The sequence below is a fragment of the Cryptomeria japonica genome, chromosome 6, assembly GCF_030272615.1.
Source record: "Cryptomeria japonica chromosome 6, Sugi_1.0, whole genome shotgun sequence".
Taxonomy (NCBI): domain Eukaryota; kingdom Viridiplantae; phylum Streptophyta; class Pinopsida; order Cupressales; family Cupressaceae; genus Cryptomeria; species Cryptomeria japonica.
In genome coordinates, this window is record NC_081410.1 from 74,041,504 (window position 1) to 74,069,302 (window position 27,799).

At 35.8% G+C, this 27,799-nt stretch overlaps 1 protein-coding gene across 2 annotated transcripts in view; it reads right to left on the minus strand.

Annotated features, from left to right (window-relative positions):
- Positions 1-1,141: 1,141 nt before the first annotated feature.
- The window catches only part of LOC131064190 (serine/arginine-rich splicing factor SR45), a 53,370-nt gene continuing 26,712 nt past the window's right edge, over positions 1,142-27,799 (minus strand). The window contains exons 2-14 of one of the 2 annotated variants that reach the window (XR_009111215.2): positions 15,230-15,301; positions 13,924-14,012; positions 8,902-8,948; positions 8,682-8,762; positions 8,353-8,518; positions 8,068-8,236; positions 7,883-7,951; positions 3,610-3,729; positions 2,499-2,568; positions 2,246-2,295; positions 2,087-2,164; positions 1,899-1,993; positions 1,142-1,696 (exon numbers count right to left, since the gene is read on the minus strand). Coding sequence is in view for 1 of the 2 variants with exons in the window: in XM_057998233.2 (XP_057854216.2) it covers positions 2,089-2,164; positions 2,246-2,295; positions 2,499-2,568; positions 3,610-3,729; positions 7,883-7,951; positions 8,068-8,236; positions 8,353-8,518; positions 8,682-8,762; positions 8,902-8,948; positions 13,924-14,012; positions 15,230-15,301 (1,009 nt within the window). In the remaining variant the exon portion in view is untranslated. Of the gene's footprint in view, positions 1,994-2,086; positions 2,165-2,245; positions 2,296-2,498; positions 2,569-3,609; positions 3,730-7,882; positions 7,952-8,067; positions 8,237-8,352; positions 8,519-8,681; positions 8,763-8,901; positions 8,949-13,923; positions 14,013-15,229; positions 15,302-27,799 lie in introns of both variants that reach the window. The other variant, XM_057998233.2, reaches the window with a different exon arrangement.

The window sequence follows — 27,799 nt, forward strand, 5'->3', positions numbered from 1 at the left end:
AATAATTAAAAAAGAAAATATATTCATTGACACTCAAGTATTATTGCAGGGGTTTCATTTGTCACTGCAATTCTCAATAGAGTACGCTAGCTTACTCAGCTTGAAAATCAACCTAGAAAGGAAGAAAAATGATTAGATCCTTGGTCAGATGTATTGACTGCCTGACACAAATGAATCAGAACGTTCTTCCCCTTGCTTGGCTTGCTTTGTAGGATTGAGCATTTGCATACAACACTAATATTGAATTATTTTCCTCTACATATTGGAATGCCCTTCTAATCGAAGGCTGATAAGAACACTGAGAAACGATCATTGTTAGCAGTCCCAAGCTCTTGCAAGTAGAGCATAAGAAAAAATGATAAACGATATTAATAAAGTTATTTAAATACAAAATGTCTAGGCAAAATTTTTGCTTGGATTCATGCCCACGCAGCAGTGCGATAAGGTGTTAGAATTTCTTTTAATGCCTTCCACTTAAAGAGATTGTTTTCTTGTTTAACCACATGCTGTTTCACATGAATCTTCATTTATGTCAAATAATTCTGCATATATTTCACATAAAGTGGAGAAAAGAAATGAAGCAATTCCTTTCACTCAACTACAAATTAGTGAAGAAAATTTACCATTTCCAAAAGCCCTCAGAGTAGAGATAAGCAAAAATCATGATTCGAAGACTGTCAATCAGAGGCAGCATCTACTCTAGTAGAAATAAATTTGCCTCATTTTTTAGCTTTGATTTGAACAGTATTCATTGTACAAGATTGTCAAGTGCAAAATCTAAGGATTAAATGTTCAGTAGCAAAATGAAATGTGGAAAAAAGGAAAAAACATTAAGATGGTACCAAAAATAGGTTCCCAATCTTTTAATTAATTTCCATACCATAGATTAAAAAGCTCTTGAAATCCGTGTTTAATTTATAGCTGTCAAATATCACTAAATACTCTGGAAAATATTCCATATGCCCAGTAAAACAATGGTTTGCGCTGATGAATACCAAAAGAAAAAATACCATTTCCAAAAGCCCTCAGAGTAGAGAGAATAAAAAATCATGATTTGAAGATACCATTTCCAAAAGCCCTCAGAGTAGAGAGAAAAAAAAATCATGATTTGAAGACTATCAATCAGATGCATCTACTCTAGTAGAACTAAATTTGCCTCATGCTTGAACTTTGATTGGACCAGAATTCATTGTACAAGAATGTCAGGTGCAAAATATAAGGAACAAATGTTCAGTAGCAAAATGAAATGTGTAACAAGGAAAAAACATTCAGATGGTACCAAAAATAGGTTCCCAATCTTTTAATTAATTTCCATACCATAGATTAAAAAAGCTCTTGAAATCCATGTTTAACTTGTACCTGTCAAAAAACACTAAATACTCTGGAAAATATTCCATATGCCCAGTAAAACAATGGTTTGTGCTGATGAATCCCATCAGGCTGTCATGAAATACTTTGATAAATTAAGACAGCAAAATATCATAAGGATTCTGACCTAAATAACTGGGAGGAAATGGTCCAGACACATGACAAGATATTTTTTAAGGCAATTCTCTCCAAAATATTGTTTGTATGGTCAAATGCAGCAAAGGATCCCTTCTACACTAATCACTGCCTGCAACAAACTAGTGAAAAAAGGCATAATAATGAAACCATTGTTTGTCGCAAGTTGCACGTGAATCGCCTGACAAGGTATCTAGAAATGAGCAGCAAGACTATTTTAATGAGATGAACCAATCAACACTGCCAATATGAAAATGGTTGACAACAAAAAAATTCTACCACCGCACTACTACAAAATCAAGGATCTTTTGCCTACCACACAAAGAACCACAGTCAGCATTAAAGCTTCAGGGGGCATTCATATGCAAAACAATTTGCAAATACAAAAATTTAACCTGGATACTGCTCACACACAAAACATGGAGTCCTCGAGTCCAAGGTGTCCAGGGCTGCCAACTGGAATCCAAGGCTACCCATTATTCTGAGAAACCTGTAGTTGGTAAAGATAATTAAACCATTGCATTTATTTAAAGTAGAGAAACAAATCACAACAAAATTGACATGAAGTACTGCAAACCCCTACCCTTATGTGTTGCTTTTTGAAGGCGAATTTGAGCTACTCCGCCTACTACTGGGACTGCTTTTTCCTCCTTTCACAGGCCTGTACAACCATTAAGCATAATTATCAATAAGACCTAAAAAAAATGAGCATATAAGTCCAAGCTATAAATAGAGCATGCACCTTCTTGGACTCTGACTCTTTGAGAGTTTCCTATCTCCACGAGAGGAACGCTGCAAGAATCAAAGATGCCAAAGAAAACTAAACATCATGGATGTCTTTAATATGAGATATCTAAATGCAGTTGTGCACCATTACACAATTAAGTGTTCCATCTACCTCAATAAGCATTTCCAAATGTACAAATACAAAGGGAATACAACCATGAAGCTAGCACAAAAAGCTTGTCACAAGTGACTGATGATCATTTATGCACCTTTTGTGGACTAGGAGATTCAGAGGAAAATGAACTGGATCTTCCACGCTTCCGAGGAGGTGACCGTGCCCTGATAACAAAAATATCAAAACAGTTTGAGGAACATATATTTAGAAAAATAACATCATACAAGATACAAATTTCAACCAATGTTATTTAATACAATACAATAAAGAACCCATTCAAAAGAACTAAAAAAATATGTGCACTTTGCTAAAAAGCTGTGAGGACATGATGCATCCCTTTTCCTTTGGAACTTACAAGAAATTATTTTATTGTTCAATAATACTCCTTCAACCTTCGGCATTACTCTTATTCTTTGATATACAAAAGTTTTTAAAAAAACCAAGTGTAGAAAAACTCTGCCATTAAAGGCCGCGGATGACACACCTCAATGCCTTAAGAAAGAGTGCATCCTATCCATAAAAGGGCCAGTTTACTATGGACTCTGATCCTGTGGCCACATTCACTAGGGCAAGTAGAGTAAACCTTTTCTGCAGCCCAATACTTACACGGCTTTGCCAAAAAGAGCCATAAGGAGGTATACCAAAAAGAAAACTATTTTTTTATCCAACAAACCAAAGATGTAAATGGGTGACAAAACACAATTAAATAAAATCATATTTGGGATGATAATAGAAATAGTATGTGTTCAAATCAAGAAATCGCATATCCATTTGGAAGGAAAATTTGTCTCTGTTAGAATTTTTACATATTCATTAAAAATTATGTACTTCATATAGTCCAGACAGTAAAAGAAAATAGAAGACAATAAATTTAAGAGCCCCCTGTCTCACATCTAGAACCTTTTTAAACGTACTTGTTATGCCATAGCCAAATGAATTATAACATGTAAAGATAACTTGAGAAGAACAATCCTTTACCTGAAAACCTTTTGTTTCTAAGAATGAAATGCAGATCAAACAGAAAAGCCTGAATTTGGCAACATTACATTTCCAGAGACCTTTACTCTGTCTGTTCTTCCAGAACTCAAGTTATTCTTAATTACGCAATGGTTATTGCTTCAAAAAAATTAATTAAGTTAAAATTTTATTACACAATGGCTATAGCTCTAATAGTGTCTACATTTCCAGCGAATAATTGAAGTTACCTCCGGACGGGAGAACGGGATGTTGATCTAGACCGGAGGGGTCTACGTGGAGGAGAACGACTCCGTCGACGAACAGGAGATGATCTGCGAGGTGGAGTCCTACCACGACGAGGAGGAGATCTGTATAAAGATAGAAATAAGAACAGGAGAAGACAAAAAGATCTCTTAACTGTTTAAATTAATCAGCCATCAAAATTCATTAACTGGTACATATCTAACACGCCTACACCAGGTCAAAATATCTTGAATCAAGCCAAGATTTGAACTCAAATCTCAAAATGCAATATCAATTACTAGCTATATGTTCTAACAGCTAATACACAAGAAGTCAAACAACTAAAAATGGTGCAGAAACAATTTCTATAATGTAGAAGAACCGACCTCAGAAAAAAATGTATTAAAATATTTACTATCACGACAGTGGAATATATACTAAAGTGGAAGATTTGTTTTGTTTCAATTCAATCCATTCGAGGAGCAGTATTGATCCATAATTTTCTGGGAAGATAACAGATCAGTAGGAAGATCCACTACAGGAATCTTTAGGTTTCAGAACAACCACAAGGAAAAAACAGTGCAAAATCATTAATTCCATCAGGGAGCACCTTCAAAATCACCTGTTTCATTCCAACTGAATGTGTGAGATTAAGACATGAAATGACCAGCTTGACTTCATCTCTTCATTTTTGGGCAAGAAGATATTTCAGTGCACAATTAGCAACCTCAAGCATCTATATGAAACCATGGAGGGGCCGAATAAGGGAATTGCAGAACAAATTAAATGTTGAAGCAACTATTAGGATAAGAATTCAAGCTGAAAAGTGATGCAGCACAATTGACAATAAGAACAACTAAAAAAGTATTTCCTATCTTTGCACCTGTTTGTTCTAAGAAAACCATTCTGGAATATAAGGAATTGCCACTAGCAGCCATTTTACCCCATCCCAAGGTTTTCCGGTAGAAAAATATTTGTTATATTAATTTCTCTATTGAATTTAAACTCCAACAACATTTCAGACCTCTAATTAAGCTTTCAGCTGATAAAGTCAATAAGTGCAGTACTTTTAATTGTGTTTTTTACATTTCTACTAAAAACTAGGAAAACTATGGACCAGCTTTAACATGCAAAATATTACACAAAGTTGAACCTCAAATCAGGATACCAGAAACTTTTAGTTTTATTCAATTGATGAATGATGCGTTAAGGAAATTCATAGGTACGTCTTACAGTACATCTAAATGATACTCTAATTTTCAATGCTACATGTGAAGAACACCTGATCAATCCACTTGAAGAATGTTTTATAGGTCTTAAAATAAAAACAACTTATGTACAAAATGAACAAATGTGAAATTGCAAAAGAAGCACTTGTTTATTTGGGGTGTGTGGTTGCAGGAGGTGATTTTAGAGTACATGCAACCAAGGTGAAACTCATCACTAATTGACCTACACCAATGAGTGCCATAGACAAGGTGTTTTGTAGGGGTAGTTCAATGAATGAGGAACTTCATTTAGGGGCTCTCGACCATGTAACATCTCAACATGCAGTTAACGTGATGAGTACTAGCATTTAATCAGGTAAGGAACATGATCAAACTTATAAATTGCTTAAACATAAAATAACTTGTGCTCCAGTGCAAGCTCTTCCTAGCTTGCACCAGCCTTAGAAGTGGAACCAATGCGAGGGAATAAGTTGTGGTCCTCGTCTTGTTGCAAGGACATAAGTCAGTTTGTTATCATTCACAGATTTTTACATCAACACTTAGAAGATGACAAGTTCATGATAAAGAAATATAAGCACTACTTCAGGCACTTAAAAACGGAGACATAAATTGTTGGATAAATAAACTATTGCACATACTAACCACCAGCCTGTGCAATATTTGTGAGCAGAAAATAAATTTCAACAGACAAGTGACAAGTGGATAGGGTTTTAGCTACAACCCATTTTGGTGATTATATACAATAAAGGAGAGCACAAGTGCAGTGCAGGATATGCTTTCTAGGCCACCTTTCTCCAGAACAATTTCAGGCTTGGCCATAGTTACTCAACTAGAGCCTTTTACCAAAGAAACATATGGAAAGGAATATGCTCAAGATTCTAATTTTGGAGAGAATTTCAAGCAATTGCAATCTCACAGAGTTGCCAAGAGTGAAGTAAATTTCTATCTCAAGAATTGGCTATGCTTAAATTTGAGCAACTTGTGTGTACCAAAAGAACAAGGACTTCTATTGATGAGAGAAGTGCATACCTCCAAAGTTGTGGGCCATTTTTGGAGTTAGTAAGACATTGGCTCATTCACAAAGATGTGTATTGGCCTAAAATGCAGAAAGAAATAGCTAGATTTATTAGAGGTTGCAAACTTTGTTGCACTAGTAAATAGCTCTTACTGTGCCCACAAGGCCATGGAAAAGTGTTTCCATAAATTTTACAAGCGATTTACCATGAATAGGCATGGGCATGGGCATGGGCATGACTATCTTCTGGTAGTTGACGATAGATTTAGAGAAATGTGCTTTGCAACACCATGCAAGAAGTTCATCACAGGCAATGGGGCAGTTGAAATGTCTTCTGTAAATGTTTGGGTGCATTTTGGATTAACAAAGTATATTGTTTCCAATACAGATTACTGATTTATAGGGAAATTTCAATCTATATTTTGCTCCAAAATGGATACAAGGCTCCGAGAGAGTACAGCTTTCCACCCTCAAACCAAAGGGCAAAGGAAGATGAGCATACAGGGCTTTGGCACGGTTCATTGGAGACTACTAAAGCAGGTTTCCAAGGACTTGGCATCAGTCCTTGCCTTATATCCGTGCATCAACATCCAATCATCTTTTGAAGTTTGTTTGGATTAATTGACTCCTAAACTTGATGCTGCATTGGGGCAGTCAGCTAAGCAAGAACACCAAGATTCAGAAGTGGCAAGAGTCATTTAATTCATTAAATGGATTAGACAAATCCAGCTCAAGGTGAAAAACCAGTTAGAGAAATCTCAAGAAAAATGTAAGAACAAGCATGATCGGCATCATAGAGAACAAAGTCAAGGTTGGATATAAGATGTTGTAATTCTTATGAAAAAATGCTTCAAAGATCAGCTAAGAAGTATGGACATTGGACTCTTCACAATCTTGGAAAACTTAGGAAACAATGCTTTCAGACTTGATCTGCCCCAATATATGACAATAAATTTGGTGGCAAACTGTAAATAACTGCATTTGTTCGAACCATGCATTTGTTTATTGGTGATTACGAGTCAACTTGCCAAAATCTCTTTAGATGAGCCAGCTTGTACATATGACATGGCTAGTGGAAGTGGTATTGTATCTCATTGTAGTTCAAATGAAATTGAAACAAATGATGCTCTTGATGAAAAGCAATATGAAGATTATTGAATACTGATTGTAATTTTCGTTTTGTATTGACATTTCACAAATCAAAAAAATATTTTCATTTCTTCCCAATTATGAGGTATTTAAATATTTTGTTTATTGGCAATTACGAGTCATTGTTTTCTATTTTATAATTTTTAATATATATATAGCCAAACCCGTACTACCATAATACTTAAAGTTTGTATTTGTGCTCGTCCTTGTACTAGTCTGAACATAGTTTGCAATCTCTCTGAGTTGCCAAGTACTCTCTGTTTTTTTTGCTCCATGAGCTTTTACAGGTTTAACTCGTGAGTTTTTAAGGACATGAGAAAAATGTTGGTAAAAACCCCAACATGGGTAAAATGTTGGTTAAAACACGTTTTCACATGTTTTTTGGCTTATAAAACCATGCATTTTCTCTTTTGAAATGTCAATTTTTAATTTAATACATTTTGTAATTGAATTTTGCAAAAACTATATGTTTCCAAAAAAAATATATTTTTTAGTACTCTCTAAAGTTGCCTAGTTGAAAATTTTGGGCTTGCCAAGTACTCTCCATGTTCGATTTTGCGAACCATGAGTCTCACAGCTTAGTATTCCAATAATGAGTAAAATACTAAAATCATTCTAATCTCTAGAGAACTTGTATTTTGCCTTGTCAAGGGCTCAACTTCAACTCCCTAGAGAGTTTGTTTCTGAGATGCCAAACATGCAATGCACGATAACTATCAAGTTTGTTATGTGCATGATAAAGCTCCACCTCTGCATCTTGCTTAGAATTGTAAAGAAGAAACTAGACAGGCACAATTTAAAGACCTGACAAGCTAGTGGATATACTTTATAACTATTACAATACCTTTGACCATCAATACAGATATTGTCATAGGAATTGCATACCTGCGTCTATGAGACAATGGCGAGCGTGCTCGACCAGCTGGACTTCCCCTTATCCTTCGTGGAGAGGTCCTGTCAAGAAATGATACGCTTCTATAATTATGGAACAAAAGCATTGACCAAAGAATAAGTATCACTATTATGAATGCAAACAAACAAAAAGGAAGAGTCATATCATGTAATTCTACCTGATTGGTGAACGATTTCTACGACGGAAAGGTGGGGAAGAATTCCGACGAGGAGGTGAAATCGGACGACGACGCGGTGGTGAATCTCCTCGACGACGAGGAGATTCCCCTCGTCGATTTATTGGGGACCTTCGCAATGGTGAACGTGATTTCCGACGAAGTGGAGGAGCTACAAGTTAGGCATCAAAGAACAACCAGTGATTAAAAAACAAAATCACAATGAAAATGGCTCATAATGCTTAAGATTATTTGACAACATCCACAAATAACAAATTTACAACATACATTCCCTGTGACGTGCAGCCCCATCCTTTACTGCATCAGGAACAGCATTGTCTCTTGTTGAAATCTCCCTTTTAGGAGGGGGAACAACTGTTCTTGGAGGTGGTGATGTTCTTGTTCGTTGAGGGAGTGTAAATCGAGCAGTAATAAAATTTCCATCAACCTGGCCCTGAGTTAAATAATGGAAAACAACTAATCAATCTTAGCAGAGAACCAGAGCAAAATCTTGATTATCTCATGTTGTGCATCCGAACTTCATCATTACAATCATTGCCTTCAATGATTCTCACACATTAAAAATGTTTGTGTACAATGAGAAGACGAATTCTTACCCCATTCATATGAAGAAGTGCTTTCTCTGCATCAGATCTTGTCTTGAATTCTACATAGCCATAACCCCTGGGTAATTGAACCTTTAATAAAATGCATTAAAATTAATTAAATACTAGAAGGAACATCTAACAGTACTGAAACACCACTACAGTTTGAAAGAAAACCAAACTAGTAGACAACATAAAAACTTAGTTTAAGAAAGAAAAGTTGTAAACTTACAACACGGTCCATTGACAGTTCTACATTTACCACCTCACCAAAGTTACCTGAGAGAATTTAGAAAAACTTAGAACATTTCTGTGTAATTTTCTCAAAAAAAAGGAACTATAGTCCCCAGAGATTAAGATATGGTGCATGCTCTCAAGAAATGTCTTGAATCATGAAGTATGTCACAAGTTTTGAATTACTCAATCAACAGACTGCAAATCTTCTGATCAACAGAGAGCAAATCTTCCAAAGATCCAAGTGAGGCGATTATTTGCAATATTTGAGAAAGGTTTCTAACTAAGAAGGAAGATGATAAACTTTAGAATGTTTAAATTTCAAAAATGAATTGTAAAATAATACTCTCAACAGAGAAGAAACATCAGCATTAGCTAAATAAGAACATGACTGTTCTGAAAAGTAAGAGATACAAGCCATGGAATATCTAGTATTTGCATTTACTGTATACATTATTTACTATACAGCCATAGGCCCAAGTTTTCTTATCAATATAGTGGATTTACCACCAATATGACTGGATTGAGTGTACTTACACCATTTTTAACGTGTTTGATCAGACCTTTAATGCAATCAAAATACTCGAACTATAAAAACTAATTTTCAAAGCAAATAATCTTCAGCAATTGTAACATTGTGAAATACAAAGTTTTATCTAATTTTTAAGTTCTATTATACATTTTTTTCACCTTTTTTCCAGTGAAAGAGAACTGGAGTAAACCTATACAACAAAATAATACATAAACAAATCTCTCTATCTAAGTTTCCTTGCACGAAATATCATTTACCAGTGAACCTTAAATAATATAATATATGCATTTAAGCATTAAAACAAGAATTAAGTTGGTCTCATTCAATAGAGAAAACTCTCCTTTCCCTTGATGAAACATAAAATGATGTTTCTATTAGGCATTGTGTTTTATATGGCAAATCTTTATAACCATTAAAAAAATTCTTAAATGAAATTAAAAACATATAAGATGATAGTCAAATGAGAATTGAGTATATGAAACTTTAATGGCATAAAGATAGGCTTTGTTGATGCGCATAATTTCAACAATAAATATCTAAGGTTAAGTAAAAACAGTCTCCTTATTCTAACAACATTATCTAATAGCAATACACAAGAGACATGCTAGCTTAGGTAGGGAATAAAATTCATCATTGACTTTAGATTTTGAACAATTATGGAAAATCTAGGAGGTTTCTAGGAGATCCAAAATGAGGATATATGTACACACACACACCTAGAGACCCGTCTCCTACCCCCTAACACATGTCTCGGAGACCAGAGACGCCCCTCGACGCACGGGGTTCTTCTGGACATGGTCTCCTGCCATCTGTGAAGTCTCCCAACAAGAAATTGACATCTCCCGCCATAAAACTTAGGGCATAAGGTGTTATAAAAAAACTCTGATTCTCATCCTCTATCATCACCCTTGCAAAATCATTATTACTTATCTGTTAGTAATGGTAATGATAGCCACTGTAGTGTTCTGATCAATCTGCTCAATTGCCTCTCTAGAAAGACTCATCAATGATTTACAATTATTCACTTCTCTTTAAGTGTAATAATTTACTAATCACTGTACTTTTAAAGAGGTCGCTAGAATGTTAATCAGAGATCTTTGCGTAACATCAATTCAACTGTTGGAAATAATGTAAGCCACTGAGCATCTCCAGCCTTCTCAAATATCCTATAGGGATACATCCATGCAAACCTTCTCCATTCTCAAAAGAACAGTACCAAATTTCTCATAATTAGGCATCCCATATCCTTTGGCATGTGTATCAGCATCAAACTATCAATATTTTTGAATTTTAATCTATAAGTTTTGTGTGTGTGTGTGCATGTGCATGTGAGTGTGTGTGTGTGAGTGTGTGTGCGTGTGCGTGTGGGGCATACATCCATACAAATCTTCTCCATTCTCAAAAGAACAGTACCAAATTTCTCATAACTAGGCATCCCATATCCTTTGGCATGTGTATCAGCATCAAACTATCAATATTTTTAAATACAATCTTTAAAGTTTTGTGTGTGTGTGTACATCCACGCAAACCTCCATTCTCAAAAGAACAGTACCAAATTTCTCATAACTAGGCATCACATATCCTGTGGCATGTGGATCAGCATTAAACTATCTATATTTTTTAATTTCAATCTTTAAAGTTTTGTGTGTGTTTTTTTGTGTGCGTGCATCCATGCAAACCTTCTCCATTCTCAAAAGAACAGTACCAAATTTCCCATAACTACGCATCCCATATCCTTTGGCATGTGTGTCAGCATTAAACTATCATCTTGTGTGTGTGTGTCCATGTCGTGTCATGTCATGTGCGTGTGTGTGTGCATCCATGCAAACCTTCTCCATTCTCAAAAGAAAAGTACCAAATTTCTCATAACTAGGCATCTCATATCCTTTGGCATGTGTATCAGCATCAAACTATCATTGTGTGTGTGTGTGTGCGCGTGCCGTGTCATGTCGTGCCATGTGCATGTGCATGCATGCGCGCGTGTGTGTGTGACAAGGAGACCCAAAACTAGTTACCAAATTTTCAGTCCTGGATTTTTTACTAATCCTAACTCTGGTTCTCCCTAGAAATGACAAGAAATACTGTCAACTTTTCTTGAACCATAATAAGGGTCTCTAGAAATAAATTTTTAAAGACTTGAATCATGAGGAACGTAATCAACTTTGCTCTAATGGCCAATATCCTAGGAGTACATGGTTTTCATGTTCCAAGGAAGAAGCATCTTGTGTGCCGACTACAAAAGATTTTATACAGTCTAAAGCAAGCACCCCTATACATCAAAATTGGCAAATACTTTGATGAACAAAGGTTCCAACAAAATCCTTCAAGGTCCGATTTTTACATCAAATGATCTCATTCTACTAGTCATATATGTTAATGACATCAATTTTACAAATTGTCAAGCATGTGTTATTGAAAAAATCAAATATAGTACAAGTAAAGCTTTTGATGTAACTGATCTAAGCCTCCAACATAATTTTCCTCATGTAGAAGTTTGGCAAACAAGTGGCAACATTTTTGTCTCCCAAACAAAATATATTAAGGGTTTTCCTCAACAAATTCAAAATGACAAATTGCAAAATCTCGTCTACACCTATGGAGAAAGGCCTGAAGCTTTTAGCCAAGATTGACTCTAGGGCAATTAATGAGTCAACCTACAAACAACTAATGGGGAGCTTAATATACCTTACAGCCATCAAACCTGATTTCAGATATAATATGAGTTTTATTTCCAAATTCATGACAACACCAAATATAGACATTGGACTACAACAAAGAGGGCGTTGAGATATGTGAAAGGAACACTTGACTTTGCATTATGTACAACAAAAAGCAAAGACTTCAGGTTGTGTGGATTTACAAATTCAGATTGGTCAGTTTCTATGTATGATAGAAAATCCACTTCTGAACATGTTATCAGCTTTGGCACAGACACAATTACATGGACCAGCAAGAAGCAAGCTGCAACATGCGATAACTCTATCTTTGACTAAAGCATAATATCAAGGAACAACAAAAGGAGCATGTGAGGCAGTTGGCTCAAGAGGATGATTTTGGACATGAAGATGCCACAACAAAGACTACAACCCTATTTTGTGATAATCAAGGGGTGCTCAAACATGCCAAAAATCCAATCTCCATGAGCATACCAAGCTTGTTGAAAAACATTTTCACTTCACTTAACAATTTGTATAAGATGGATCTATCATAGTGCAGTAATGTCCAATAGAGAACCAAACTGCAAACATTTCTACCAAGTCTTTGAGTCGAGACAAATTTGTAAAATTTTGAATTAAGATTGGTGTAGTTAGTTGAATGACCATTCAAGGAGGCTGTTAAAATAAATATTAAATAGTAATGATCAATTAGTTATTCCAATTAAGCTTTAATAAAGTCAAACTACCTTTAGGATGTATCTTTATGTTTTATTTTCCTGTACTTTTTGTTTTTTTATTTACCCCACATTCATAACATGGGTTGTCGAATATGCGTATAATCCTCTATAAGAAGGCTTCCTTATGTGCAATATCTTGGTTTTCTTTATGTGCTCAATTTTTGTGATAGAGAAGTTAAGTACATTGGAGCTGGTGTTCACCACAATATCTCAAACTCGTGGCTTTAAACCTTTAATCATGTCAAACACACTATTTGAAAGGTTAACTACATTGGAGCTAGTGTTCATTGCGATATCTCAAAATCAACCATGTATATTTTATAAGATCCAATAATTTCTAAGATTTACCAAGCATTTACACTATTTTATGAAAATTGTTTATCTACCTGTGCTCATATGCATATAATGGTAATTTAACAGTCTAGCTGTTGTCCAGAGATAACTTTAGACTACTAACATTATTGCAGCATAGATTAATTAAAATTTATTTATACAAAAAAATTGTGCAAGATGAGTTATATAATACTGCTTTCAGCCTTCAATCAAGTCATATACATTATTTAGGAGGTTAAATACAGTTGGGCACCACAATACCTTGAACTCCACCTTGTATATTTTATAAGACTCTAATAATTTGTACTAGTTTTCTATTTTTTAATTTATCTGCCAGTGAACATATGCATGCAAACATGAAATTCGCCATGATTTCAGAGGATAAACATAGACAGACTCCCTTGCAACTACCCTTAGGAATTTTGCAGGAAGTCTACAGGCTGTGGCTTAATTTTGAATTGCCTTAACCTGGGGCAGGGAGATAATTATTGTATTGAATAGTCATTATATGTCTTATTTTCTGGTATATCAAGGACTGAAAGTCTAACATTTGCTTTATTTTTATATGTTTCATTACATTATTTGGTTGAGGGGCCCACTAATGAAGCCCCTTTCTTTTACCAGAGAAAACTAAATAATTCTCAGAACAATGGTAAATACTTAGTAGTTAGTACCAATGAGAAAATCAAATCATGATTTAACATTACAATTTCTAAGTGAAAAGGAATGGCAAAACCATATCATATCAATGAATTTCTTACTAAAGATCTCTTTCAGGTGAGCTTCATTCACATTTCGAGACAGATTGCCAATATGAAGCACCACCGACTCTGGCAGTGGAGATGATTTCCTGAAATTAAAATCTTTAACATATCAGATTAAGAACAATGTATAAACTAATAAAAAAAATAAAGAAATTCCATTGCCTATAAGATAAATAAGAACATGTAGATAGAAATCAGTATGATATGTTTGGTTTGACTAAGCAGTAACAATGGGAACCAGAAAAAACTAATCAACGGAGTCAAGAAAACACATACAAATATCATGGATACTGTGACATAATTATACTTATGACAGAATTTGTCATAATTCAAAAAAGTAACAAAAATAATACATTATTGGAGAAAGTTGCACTCAAATTTCAAGATATTACTAAGTTTGATTCTTGAAAACTTTAGTTATGTTGAAACATTTGCAAACCAGTGGCCTCATTATATCTGCCTCACCTATCAAATACACTAGTTCTTGACAGAGAAACGCAACATTTACCAAAATGTAGATTATTTCATCAGTTCAGATGCCACAAATGATGACAATCTTTTATATTAGAATCATCCAGGTTTGGTACCTAAAGACCTGGCCTCAAACATTTGGAACCAGAATAACCAAATCTAGACAGATTTGTCCGATTTGATCTGAAATTTTAAATTCCTACAGAAATTTACAATTTTTCGTAATTCAGGATATCTGAAATTTTTTGACAACCTCAATAAAGCAAGTGTTTTGAACCTGGTAATTATGTTTGGGTTTTTTCAATGGGACATGTCCACCTTGGATAAAGCTGTCTTTTCCATTAAAAAGCCCCAGGTCTGGTGCCTGAAATCCTAGCCTTGATCATTTGGAAAATTTTTAGCCCACCACGGACAGAACTTGGATTGTTTTTTATGGCAGGCAAGCCACTTTTCCACTGGACCACATTCAATTGACCAATCGTTTCTTCAGTTTCTAGGAGCATCAATAGGATTGAACATATGAACCCTTTGATCAAAAAGTAAACAAAGAATAATCCACAAAGTTTGTAGGTACTCTGAATAGTAGTATTGAAAACGTGTATCAAAATAATAGTAACTTACAAAGTGAGGGAAGCAACTAAAATTTAACAGATATGACTTTCTACTAGAAAGTACCTCTAAAAATTATGTGAACGGTGATACTTATGAAATATGAAAAAAGATCAAAACTGTGAGCTTATGTTACAGATTTGCTTTATTAGTTATTACACAATTTACCAAATTAGGAAAGTTTAAACAAAATGTAAAGTTTAAGTGAAGGAACAAAGAACACCTTGTGGGAGAAGACTTTCTAATCTGTTCTGGTGGTGGTGTACGAGCTCTCCTCGCAGCTGCTACTGGACTTCTGCATATCGGATTGACCAGTGTGAATGATTACAGAGAATTTAAGTGCAACTCGAAGAAAAGTATGCTCTTGCATGCCAATCAAAATCACAAAGCTAAATGGCACACTTTCACTAATCTAAATTATGCAGGTTATGGATTAAGAGCACCAGGTGGAGACACAAAAAACTTGAGTGCAAAATAGGATACAATTTTTAGTATGTGCGTGTGTTCATTACTTATATGAAAAAATATAGAATGCAAAACAATTCTATAGCTTGGGTACAGCTAGCGATGCATATTATGTGCATGTATGTACCCAAGGCATCCTTTTCTGACGCTAAGCACATGTCTTTGTTAACAGTATTAGAGGGCCAAAGAAACAGATATAGTTTTAAACTTGGTTGTGAATTTAATAAAAAATCAACCTTAATTATTTTTGCTTATTGAAATGCCACATATAAGCCTGGAAGAGATTCAAATAGTAATTAACTACCAAACCAAAGATAAGCATTTTAACTACTGAAACTTATGCATTTAAATGAACGTGACTAGAACTTATATTAAATGCTTGTAAAGCCACATACAAGCCTGGAAGAGATTCAAATAGTAATTAACTACCAAACCAAAGGTAAGTATTTGAACTACTGAAACTTGTGCATTTAAATGAACATGACACAGAACTTATATTAAATGCTTGTAAATACCTGATTAACAAGCAATCTACACAGTGGATCTGTCAGCGTTAATGGTTGACATCATATTCCATAAATTCATTGCTTATAAGTTATAGATGATTCCATCAAACAATTAGAAGGGAATAGAATGAATAAAAGGCAATGACCAAGGAAAATGAAAAAGAATAAAACATAAACTTCCCAGCATGAAAGGGTGTATATCTACATTCACATAAACATAGATCTACATGTATGGATCTTTCTATGCCCATTTAGATAAATTTATTTATACTTAGATATATGTATACTTGTTCTTATCCATATAGATAAAAGAAAGACCACATGCCAGGAACCAGATTTGTATGATGATCAAGTCCTCGGCTCTACCGAGCAATCCCAGCTCTTCTCCATGTATAAGCCTAGCATGGAACTGTTGTGACATTTTCACACATCGCCCCATTGCAAATGGAGACCCCCTACTTTTTAGGCCCTTCCGGTCTTTTGGCTTTGTTTTTTAGGTCTTTTTCGTAGCAGTCTCGTCAGTCTCTCCGCTTTGCAGGTGTTCGAGGGTCATTTTGATTAAGTCTGCTTTTCGTTTGAGTGAATTTGATGAAGTCTAGGACTCGTTTTGCTAATTTTAGGGTTTTTGCCTTCAATCCTAGATTTTAGGGGTTTCTTTTAGGGTTTTGAAAAAACTGAACTTAGAACTGGAATCGGGACCCTTCAAAGAACCTCCTAGTAAAATTTGAGCGAATTCTGAGCACTTACTATTTTTAGTAAGTCCATTTTTAGTAAGTTTCACTGCCTCCCGAATTGGTCTAATTTTGCCAAAAATCAAACTTACAATTTTTAGTAATTTCTATTTTTAGTAAGTGCTTTTCTAACCTATTTTGTCCAAACCCTAACATTTTGAAACACTTACTATTTGGAATAATCTATTTTGGCAGGTTCATCCCTGAAGACACTAAAGACTGAACGTTCCTCAAGATCATTTCTAAATCCGGAAGAGTCGAAAGGCAGACAAAGTTGGATCAAAAAAATGGTTAAGTTTGGAACTCCTATTCCAGAAGAAGAAAGCATGATTCACATCAATCCACCAATGTCATCCTGATCCGAAAATGGCCTGAAATTTGACCAAGTCTGAAAATTTGAAAGACCTTCCAAAATCCAGAATTTACGTTATGATTCTTAGGGACCTGAAACCACTCTCAAACATCCTAACAATATATATGAAATATAACTTAAAGTACCACTTATACTTAAATGTTATATTTCATATATATACATGACCTGAATTGGTAGAAAACATCAAATTCCTCCTTCATGGCCAAAATCCGCCCGAGCACTCAACAGGGCACCAAAATGGAGGGGTCATGGAGGATTCAGCATTTGATGAAATTCCTCCTCCACAGTGAAATTCCGCCCAAACACTCAGCAAGGCGCCAAAATGGAAGAATCATGGAGGATTCGGCATTTGATGAAATTCCTCCTCCCCCAATGAAATTTCGCCCAAACACTCAGCAGCACGCCAAAATGGAGGGGTATGGAGGATTCAGCATTTGATGAAATTCCTCCTCCTCAGTGAAATTTCGCCCAAGGCATGGTGAAGGCGCCAAAACAAGGAAGTGATGGAAGATTCCAAACAAAGCATGAATTCCTCTACACATGGAAATAGCGCCCTAGACTAATGGAAAGCGCCAAATTGAGGGATGCTTGGAGGCATGGAAAATGATCAAATTCCAAGACATGGTGAATTCCATGCTTAAGCTTGAAAATTGAAAATTTGTCTAAGGCATGAAAGTCAAAGGGTCAAGGAGGAATGAAAAGCAAAAAAAATCCCCTCAGAAATTGAAAAATTTTCATTTTTAGAGACCAAATCTTATCAGAATCCGGAAAGATTTGCAAATTTGGACTCATGAGATAATTCTCTATCTCTTGGACCCAGGTCCTAAATTTTAGGAAAATTCCTAAAAAATAGGAAATGTGGCAAATTGGTCAAAAAGCTCCCTGCGAATGTGATGAATTCAAAAAGCACAAAACAATTCCTCTCTCGAGAAAGAATTGCGCCCAAGAAGAAATTTAAAAAACAAAAAAATTGACGAAGTGAAGGAAATTCCTTCCTTCACGACATAGTTCTTGGAAATCATGAAAATTGGCTAAGGCATGAAGAATTTCCTTCGTCAAGTGTAAGGTACAAATTTCTTTCCAAAGGAGAATTCCTTCACAACATGAATTCCACGCCGGGATGAATTTAAGGTGGAAAAAACAATTTCTAAGGCAAGGAAGAAATCAAGGATGAATTGAACAAGAAATTCCCCCCCAAGGAAAAATTTGAAAAATCCATTCTCGAGCATCAAGAATCATCCGAATTTGAAAATGATGGTAGACTTGGAGTCGTGAGGGAATTTTCTCTCTGCTGGACCGTGGAACCCTAATTTGTGGAAAATTCCTAAAAAATAGATGGTAGAAAATCATTAAAAATCTCCTCCAGAGCAAAGAAAGTTCGAGAAACTTCAAGAAAATTCTTCATGGATCAAATTCTTCTCTCCTGAAGTTTTCTCTCTCCAAGGTTTTCTTGCCAAGTGGCAGCCGAGTCAACGCACGCTGAATTAATGAAGCATCTCTTTGCATGCAACCGTCACATTTATGGCATTATGGCAGATTCCTTCTGCATGCATGCAGTCATCATGTTCAAGAGATGATGGTGCATTTATGGCATCATGGGTGACTTTTGCTTGAGGGTACATTCATTGCATAGTGGGCACATTCTGAATGTAATGATTAATTAACGTTTTATGGGTGCCATTTTTGGAAGCATTGTAATTAATTGTATATGGGCTTTATGGGGTATTTATTGTTGACTCCCACCTTGTTGCATCTTGAATGGGGAATCTTCTAGGGTGAAACCCTAATTAGGGTTTTTCATATAATCATGGCCTGAAGCCTATATAAAGGGGTGACCCCCCTCATTTGTAAAGGAAGGAGCTTTGTATGAAATTTTTGCGATAAGTTTTTGGGAAAATAATAGTGAAACATTGTTCTCTGATGTTGTCCACTTAAGTTATTTTTTCAAAACTTGCATGGTTTCACCTTCCTTGCTTAGAGTAGTATTTTATTTTCTCGGTTGTTAGATAAAGTGCTTTGATTTCATGGAGAATGTAATGGTGTTTGATGAATTTCCATGGTTCATACTTTTGGCATCTTGTTGATTATAAGATGTTGTGTAAAGTTATAGCTTGAACCCCTAAATTTGTGCTAAGTTCGATTGTGGATAGTCGTTTGGATTGCATCGTTTTTGGGTATTCAAATGCACTTTCTCAATTTGAAAATCCTCTAGCATCCCCAAAAGATTGCACCAGTTCTTGCGGAGTTGTAGTTAAACTTGGCAAAGCAGAGCTTGGTTTAATTGGAATTTGTCCACCAAAGCACTATTCATTGATATCATCGTCCTTAGGAGTAGATTTAGATCCTTCTAAAAACCCTTTTCCCCTTTATTTTCAGTTCATTTAAGTCCCTTCGAAGCAAAAGCATCGCAAAATTGCCATATCTGATGATGGAGTTCCAGCCACAACAAATAAGTGAAAGAACGATCCAAACGTAAGGCCCCTTGGAGTACCAGCAATCACATCAGCCAACTGAGTCACGTTTGTAGCATAAAGGAACCTTGGAGTCGATTATTTGAACTTCTTGCAATCTTAGCATGCAATCGCACTTTGATCAAGAGAGAGTGAAGTGACTGTTAGACAACTTTATTCTATGTTCGACGCTGTCATAAAAAACACGTCAACAAGAACCTAAACTAATGTCAACTAATAAAGGAGGAGAAAATAAAGCTTTTCTTTTGAAGATCCTTATTTTAGTCACCACTTGAAACACTGAGAACAATTGCATAATTTCAAGTAAAATTTTCATGAACTTGAAATACATGGGGACCTTTGAAAATTTATAACCATTGGTTCTTTCTGCAGATATAAAAACAACTCCCCTGGCTAATGGAGCCAACGTGCTCAATAACCCAAAGATTGTTGGCATGCAAAAAACAAAGAAAAGCCAGTCGTTGAACTTAAAAATATTAAACTTGGATTTGGATAGTGCCTCAAAAGTTAACTGAGGCCCATCAGAGCAAATCCTCAAAAGTGAAAATATGTATGTTGAAGTAATGTTTGTCATTGATTTAGGTATAAATGCAATAAACATGGCTGAAGCAGAGGCCCTCCTCAAAGGAACAAACTTGGCTTTCATCATAAATTGTACTAAGATGCTCAATAACCCAAAGATTGTTGGCATGCAAAAAACAAAGAAAAGTCAGTCATTGAACTTAAAAATATTAAACTTGGATTTGGATGATGCCTCAAAAGTTAACTGAGGCCCATCAAAGCAAATCCTCAGAAGTGAAAATCTGTATGTTGAAGTAATGTTTGCAGTTGATTTAGGTATAAATGCAATAAACATGGCTGAAGCTGAAGCCCTCCTCAAAGGAACAAAATTGGCTTTCATCATTAATTGTACTAAGATGGGCAATGTTTGTTGGCTTGATGATAATTGTAATGAATAACTTCATCATATATTGTCATTGATGAAACACATACACACACATATGTTCATATTGTCTACCAGTGTGACTTCAAAGTTGTTTATATTAAAACTAGTATACTAGAGGTTTACATCTAACCGGTACATGGTGACAACCGATATATACATGGAGACAACCAGTGGATATACATAACTTGGCATCAACCTGAAGATCCAGGGGAGATTATCACAGGAGCATCAAAGGATAAACGGTTTATATGTTTAACTCCAACCGGTATTGTTGTTCCAACCCGTATTCATTGATTATGTGATGAGTTATCACTAGTCGTGATGAGTTATCCTTACCGACAATTTTTGGTGGTATTTTTGTGATGAGTTATGATTGTTTGACCAGATACACTGCACCTAGGAAATTGTGATATGATTTCTAGAGGCCGACATGAAATCTAAATGTCTATATATTGACATCTCGATGAATTATTTTGTATGAGCGAAGAAGATATGTTATGAGATATTTGATGTGAATGCAAAAGTGTATGTTGGTAATGAAGTTTTGAGTGCGCAGAAGAGGATCTATACAAGCAAGTTGTGCTACTACTAGATCACACCACCTGTTGTTTTCTAATCACTGCAACAGTCAAATCCCCTAACCGGGTAAGCTCCAACAAGCTTCATTGTACAAATCCTCTAACCAGGGGATCCATTAGTTTGGATTCAGAAATCCTCCACCAAGGTTACTCCTTGCAGGGTACTACCTTTTACAAGGTATAGCTTTTAACTAAGCTTTGGGATCTTTAACAGGAATCGCTCCTAGCAGAGCACTTTGTAGACCTTAACCGGTCAATTATCTATTACTGTAGATAGTTAACTTGTGAATCCCATCTCATTGTGGTTTTTACCTATTTGGGTTTTCCACGTATAAACACTTGTGTTATGGTGGATGTTTTACTTATTGTGGATGTTGTTATATCGTTTTGGATTGTATGCATATTGATGCTTTAGCTGAGGAAGTTGAAAAACTAAACAGTGAAAAGCTAAATTTGAGGAGAGAGCTAGAAGGTCTTACTATCCGCATGAGTCAGGAACTGGAAGCCAGGAGAACTGTTGAAGATCTCGTCAATGAAAGAGATCATGAGATTGCCAAGAACAAGCGAGAGAATGCTACTTTGCATGAGCATTTGAATGCAGAGGGGGAAGAAAAAGAGAACTTACAGCTAGATCTTGAATTAGCATCATCTCTGAGAGAGAACCTGTCAAAACATAATGAAGATCTCACCAGACAGCTCACTGAAGCAAATGGGAAATTGGAAAAGTTCAACATAGTTCTACCTTGCTAGAAGAGCAAATTCAATCACAAAGGATGAATGGTGATACCTCTGGACTTGGTTTTCACACATCTGAAAAAGGTGAATCCTCCAATACCAAGAGCAACACTCATAAGAACAAATCTGCTCCTAAGGCCAAAAAGCCTATCGGTAAGAAGGTCTTTAAACCTGTTTGTTTTGTTTGCCATAAACCTGGTCACATTGCAAATGTTTGTAGAAACAAACCTAATGGAAATGCAAACTACAATACAAATGCTAGGTATGTGTCCAAGAAATTTGAAAGTCATTGCTTCACATGCAAAATGTATGGACATAAGATCGGTTGAATGCAGATATGGAGCAAATAATCCAGTACCGCATATGCATCTAAAACACCAAATGGCAACTGGATGAGAAATTATGATAACCAGGGTAACATGAACTGGCAAAGATCCTACAGTAACCGGTTTAGTCCATTTGAGATGGAAAAGGTAACAAATGTCATTTGCACCATCTATAACAACTTTGGTCATGTGGCTATGAATTGCAAAAAAAGAACTGGGAGAGGTAATGCACGAGCTTGGAGATCATTTGGAATGGCCTGCTATCATTGTCATAAACCGAGACACGTAGCAAAGTTTTGTAGATCCAGAAAGAGCAAACCGGTTAATCCTTCTAAAGATCAGAAAGGCAAGCAAAAGGTCAATATTGAAGAAACCAGAGAAGAAATGAATCGAATATGGAAGAAGAAGAGTGATGACTTACCTAGAGAAGAAACTAATCCTTCACCAAGTGTGGAAAATCCTGCACCGGTGAATTAAGCCTTTTCAATATGGCTAAGGGGAGCATAACGATAAACCTACTTCCGAACCCCTTGAAATGAATGAGTGGTAAGAGAATTTGAATGCATGAAATTTTGATAGCTTTTTGTCAATCGATTATCAACCGGTTTTACGTTTGTCAATATTGTATGTATCATTAAGCGGTGTAATTAGGGTTTGTAACCCTAACGGGCGAGCATTTAATGCAATAGGTAAAAAGGATAAAAGCGAGTTTCACTTTGTTATTTTTACCCTAATGCATTCGAGAAAGAATTTTTGAGCGCTTGCAGAGCTAAGAAAGGATTGTTAGCTGATTTTAGTCAAAGTTGTATCGTGATTTGAGTGATCAAGCTGATTTGAAGGTTGGTGAAGACTGAACTAGTGTGCACTTGAGTATTCAATCGGTAAACGAGGTAGCACGCGTAAAATAAGGTATTTCTTTGAAAAATCCTGCTTCAAATCTAATCTATCTGAAATGGCATCGTCTTCTAAACCAGTAGAGAAATTGATGATCACATCTGAACCTATGGAAGTTGTAAAGGCGGAACGAATTGTGTCTTATAATGCTTTATCACAAGTTCGTAGTGGTGTCGTAGTGAAAGGAGATTTGTCCAGCTACATTGATTGCAAGATTGAGGATTTAGGATCATTGTCGATATATTCTCATTTGAAAATCCCTTTGCGATGAAAACAGAAAGATTCAACCAGAATATATTAGGGTTTATGAGAAAGGTTTTCATAATGCAGCTTATTTTCTTGAAGATTTTGAAGAGGAACATATCCAAATTATTTGGAGTCACGTTCATGGGGAAAACATGTATTTAGAAAGGACTCGTACTATAACCAAGGAAGCTATTCAAGCTGTAACTGGTTTTTTCTCAACCGGTGAAGTACCTAAGTTGAGGCGTATTTCACAAGAGACAGTAAACACTCTAACCGGATGAACCTTCTGATGGGCGTGCTTTTTTTGTCAATAACATCAAGGACCCAACGGTTAAGTTGGCAGCTATGTTTATGGGCTACCGGATATTCTATTCTGGTAGATTGAATAGTGTTCCATCTACAGCTGTGCATACTGCTTACAAAATGATAGCTGAAAATGCTAATTATGACCTATGTGAGACCATAAGGAGCCAAATATTGTTGAATCTTCAGTCTATCAAGAAGGATAGCAATCAAAAGTTTAAATTTGGACAGTTGTTGATCGGTCTATTCTTTTATTTCCAGAATTTCCTACCGGGAATTGGTGATCTTGAATGGTCTAAGAATCTACCGGTATCTGCCCAGATTAAGAATAGGATCAAGGCTGTGAGGAACACCTTCTCTACTGCAATGAATAAATATTTCAATGAATTTCAGAAGAAAATGAGTATGAGAGTAAGATTGCCTGAGGATGTGGTAAAACACTTCACTAAGGACATTATTTTCACAGTTACCACTGATTTCTGTTTGATGGAGGCTATTGAGCCTAGAGAAAAAGAAATGGAAGACATGAGCTATGAAGTCAACTATGACTTATTGATCAGTTATGCCAATAACCTGTTGGCATCTCCAGTGGACAAAAAGAAGGCAAAATTGGATACAGTTGTAGTTCAAACTACACAAGCTGAAACTAGTAGTGTTCCAACCATAAGTGGTAAAGTTAAGAAGGCGGCGGCTAAGCAAGCACCTCCGATGATAAAAAGTACAAGAGTGACACAAAGTGTCCAAAACAAAAAGGAACCAGAACCTAAAGTATATGCAAAGAAGGAGACTACATCAAAGAAAAGAGGTCGGAAACTAATTCTCCAAGTTGAATCTGAAGGTACTGATACTGAGGAGGAACCTAAGAAAATGAAAGCAACTGGTAAAACAACCAAACAAGTGAAGGAAGTGCCAAAGGCAACTGTGCCTATTGATGTCTTAACTTACAAGCCTGAGACTACCTTTAAGAGAACAGTGAAGACATTAGGAAGAAACAGATTTGATAATGTCAAAGATCATTTTGATTCATTCAATGAAGATGAAAAGGAACAAATTATTCAACAAGTAATCAATTATTTGTGCCATTATAATAGATTACCTCATGATCTTGTAAAGGATATCTCTAATTCCTTATATACTATTATTTTGAATAAATGAGAGGAAGTTGTAAAGAAGGAAAAAGAAATTATAGATGATGTATTTGTGCAATATTTTTCTGATTTGTCAAAGGATGAGTTGAATAAATTGTTTGATAAGTACAAAGTTCAATTTGCTTTCAAGGCAAGAAGATTGAAGCTACTTAGTGGAAAGGTACAAATTGTTGAGACTGGGAGTCATCAGATTGCTCGTAACATCCAACGAATGCAAGAGCTTATACATTCTTCTAAGGATGAGCAAGATACTGTTGATATACCTAAAATGGATGAGGAAGAAATTGTGCAAGCTGATGTTGTCTATCCTGTCAAGGAGAAGGATGACACTATTATCCAACGAGTCATACTTGTTGATGATACTCAGGATGCAATAAATCTATCTAGAAATGTTACTGCACCAGATATGCAGCCACTGGCAATTTCAGATTCACAAATTACTTCAGTTGAGAAACCGGCAACTCAACCAGGATTGGATATTCCACCAGCAAAGGAATAATCAATGAAACCCCAACTCCCACCGGTTTCACAAGCCACTCAGAAGGAATCCGATGAAAAAGTTGATACACAAATTTCTGAACAGGAAACGAAGAAAGAACAAGACAGAGAAGATTGAAGAACAAGACAGAGAAGATTAAGTTAACATCTCCTGAACCGGTAACATCATTAGTCTTACAGTAGATTGATGAAGATGACGATGACTCATTAGGCATCTCAGGGCCTATAATTGTTAATAATATGAGTGCATCTGAAATGATGAAGATTGCAACTGTCATGCAATCTAGGGCACACAAGAAAAGACTTAAAGAACACAGAATGGAAGCAAAAACCATTCAAAATGTTGTGGATATTCTGACAAGTCTACTACCCGAAACTGCTACAGGGCATCTGACAACTCCTATTAGCAAACTTGGTCAATTGGTTGCGGATGCATCTGACCAACTTAAGTCCCTAGAAGAAGCAATGCAAACTTATGCTGAGAAGAGTTACAGGAAGAAGCGTGGAGAGCAGCTTAAGAAAGAGATTGATACAAGAAAAATTGCTCTATCTCTTAATAAAGATTTATTAAGAAAAGTTATTGAAACAAGAGGAAAATACCTTGCATCTACTTCTAATGTTTCATTCTTTTATTCCGATATCAATAACAAGCGAATTGAAACACAGCAAGAGCTAGAGAAGATATGCAATGCATATGTACCACTTCAAGATTCTATTTTTGCTTTTGGCAAATCTGTGGATGATTTGCAAAACAGGTTAGATACCTATGATCTTGAAAAAGCAAAAAGACTCTAATCCCTGAAGGAATTGAGGAGTCTACTCACATCCCAAGTGGACATGCTGCAAAGAGCCTACAAGAATGCAGAAGCTATTTTGGCAACTCCAGAAACCTGTACACTTGATTCAATGGAAGAGTTCCATACTCAGATTATGTCTACCCTTGAGTTCACTAAGAACTTGCTGAAGACATGGGAACATGCTTTATCTCAGTTTAAGAGAAATTTTAATGCCATTTTTATGAGGCTTGCAAATGAATGAATCTTGATTCAGTTTTTCAAGTTTTTGTATATGGAGAACATTTTGATACAAATTTTCTATATATATATATATATATTATGTTTTTCAATTTGGCATTGTTGTCAAAGGGGGAGTAGAAATATGTATGTGTGTTGTGAAAATTTTGTATGTTGTATGTAGTAAGGGGGAGTATATGTATATGTGTATAAAAAAAAATTTATAAGCACACTTAACGGTACTACTGTAAAATTTTCTAAGTGTTGCCATCAATGCCAAAGGGGAATATTGTTGGCTTGATGATGATTGTAATGAATAACTTCATCATATGTTGCCATTGATGAAACACATACACACACATATGTTCATATTGTCTACCAGTGTGACTTCAAAGTTGTTTATATTACAACCGGTATACTAGAGATTTAAATCTAACCGATACATGGTGACAACCGGTATATACATGGAGACAACCAGTGGATATACATAACTCGGCATCAACCTGAAGATCCAACAGAGATTATCAAATGAGCATCAAAGGATAAACGGTTTATATGTTTAACTCCAACCGGTATTGTTGTTCCAACCGGTATTCATTGATTATGTGATGAGTTATCACTAGTCGTGATGAGTTATCACTAGTCGTGATGAGTTATCCTTACCGACAATTTTTGGTGGTATTTTTGTGATGAGTTATGATTGTTTGACCAGATACACTGCACCTAGGAAATTGTGATATGATTTCTAGAGGCCGACATGAAATCTAAATGTCTATATATTGACATCTCGATGAATTATTTTGTATGAGCGAAGAAGATATGTTATGAGATATTTGATGTGAATGCAGAAGTGTATGTTGGTAATGAAGTTTTGAGTGCACAGAAGAGGATCTATAAAAGCAAGTTGTGCTATAAAGAAATGAAACATGAAAAGAGGACCAGAGGTAAGTGACAAAGGCATCAGAATGCATTAAAACAAGAAAAGATCAAGGTTTGTGGGTTCAAGAAGAAGCACGTATTGCAGCCCACTATAGTGCTAGAGGGCTCAGTTAAGGAGAAACATCTGTTGTGAACCCCCATGCCGCTAAAGGGCTTAGTAAAGGGACAGTGCCCAACAAAGTCTTTGATTTTATTTTTTGTGCCAACATTCTGCACCACATGATCTATCTTAATGCTAGCTAACAGCATTCGTGTCAAACACAAGCCAATATGACACCCAGTGCCAGTCAATGCCGCCGCACTAAGCATTGCATGAACTTCCTCGTAATGATCAGAAGATGAATTGCTTCACCTTACCCATCATTCATCCTTCTCGATGCAACATCTCTTATAATAATTTTGTATATACTATAGTATTGGGACTGGTCAGGCCCCACCAAGACTTGTGAGAAGGCAAACCCAGTGAATCTATGGCTCCAACTGCCAGAACTGTGAAGTCTTGCATCTGGCCTCATGGGTCAACTGAGCCTAGCAAGTCTCAACACGAGTCTCAAAAGTCCACAAGGTCAACGCCCACATTTAAAAAACATCAAAAAACTCACTTCAATAATTTAAAAAACA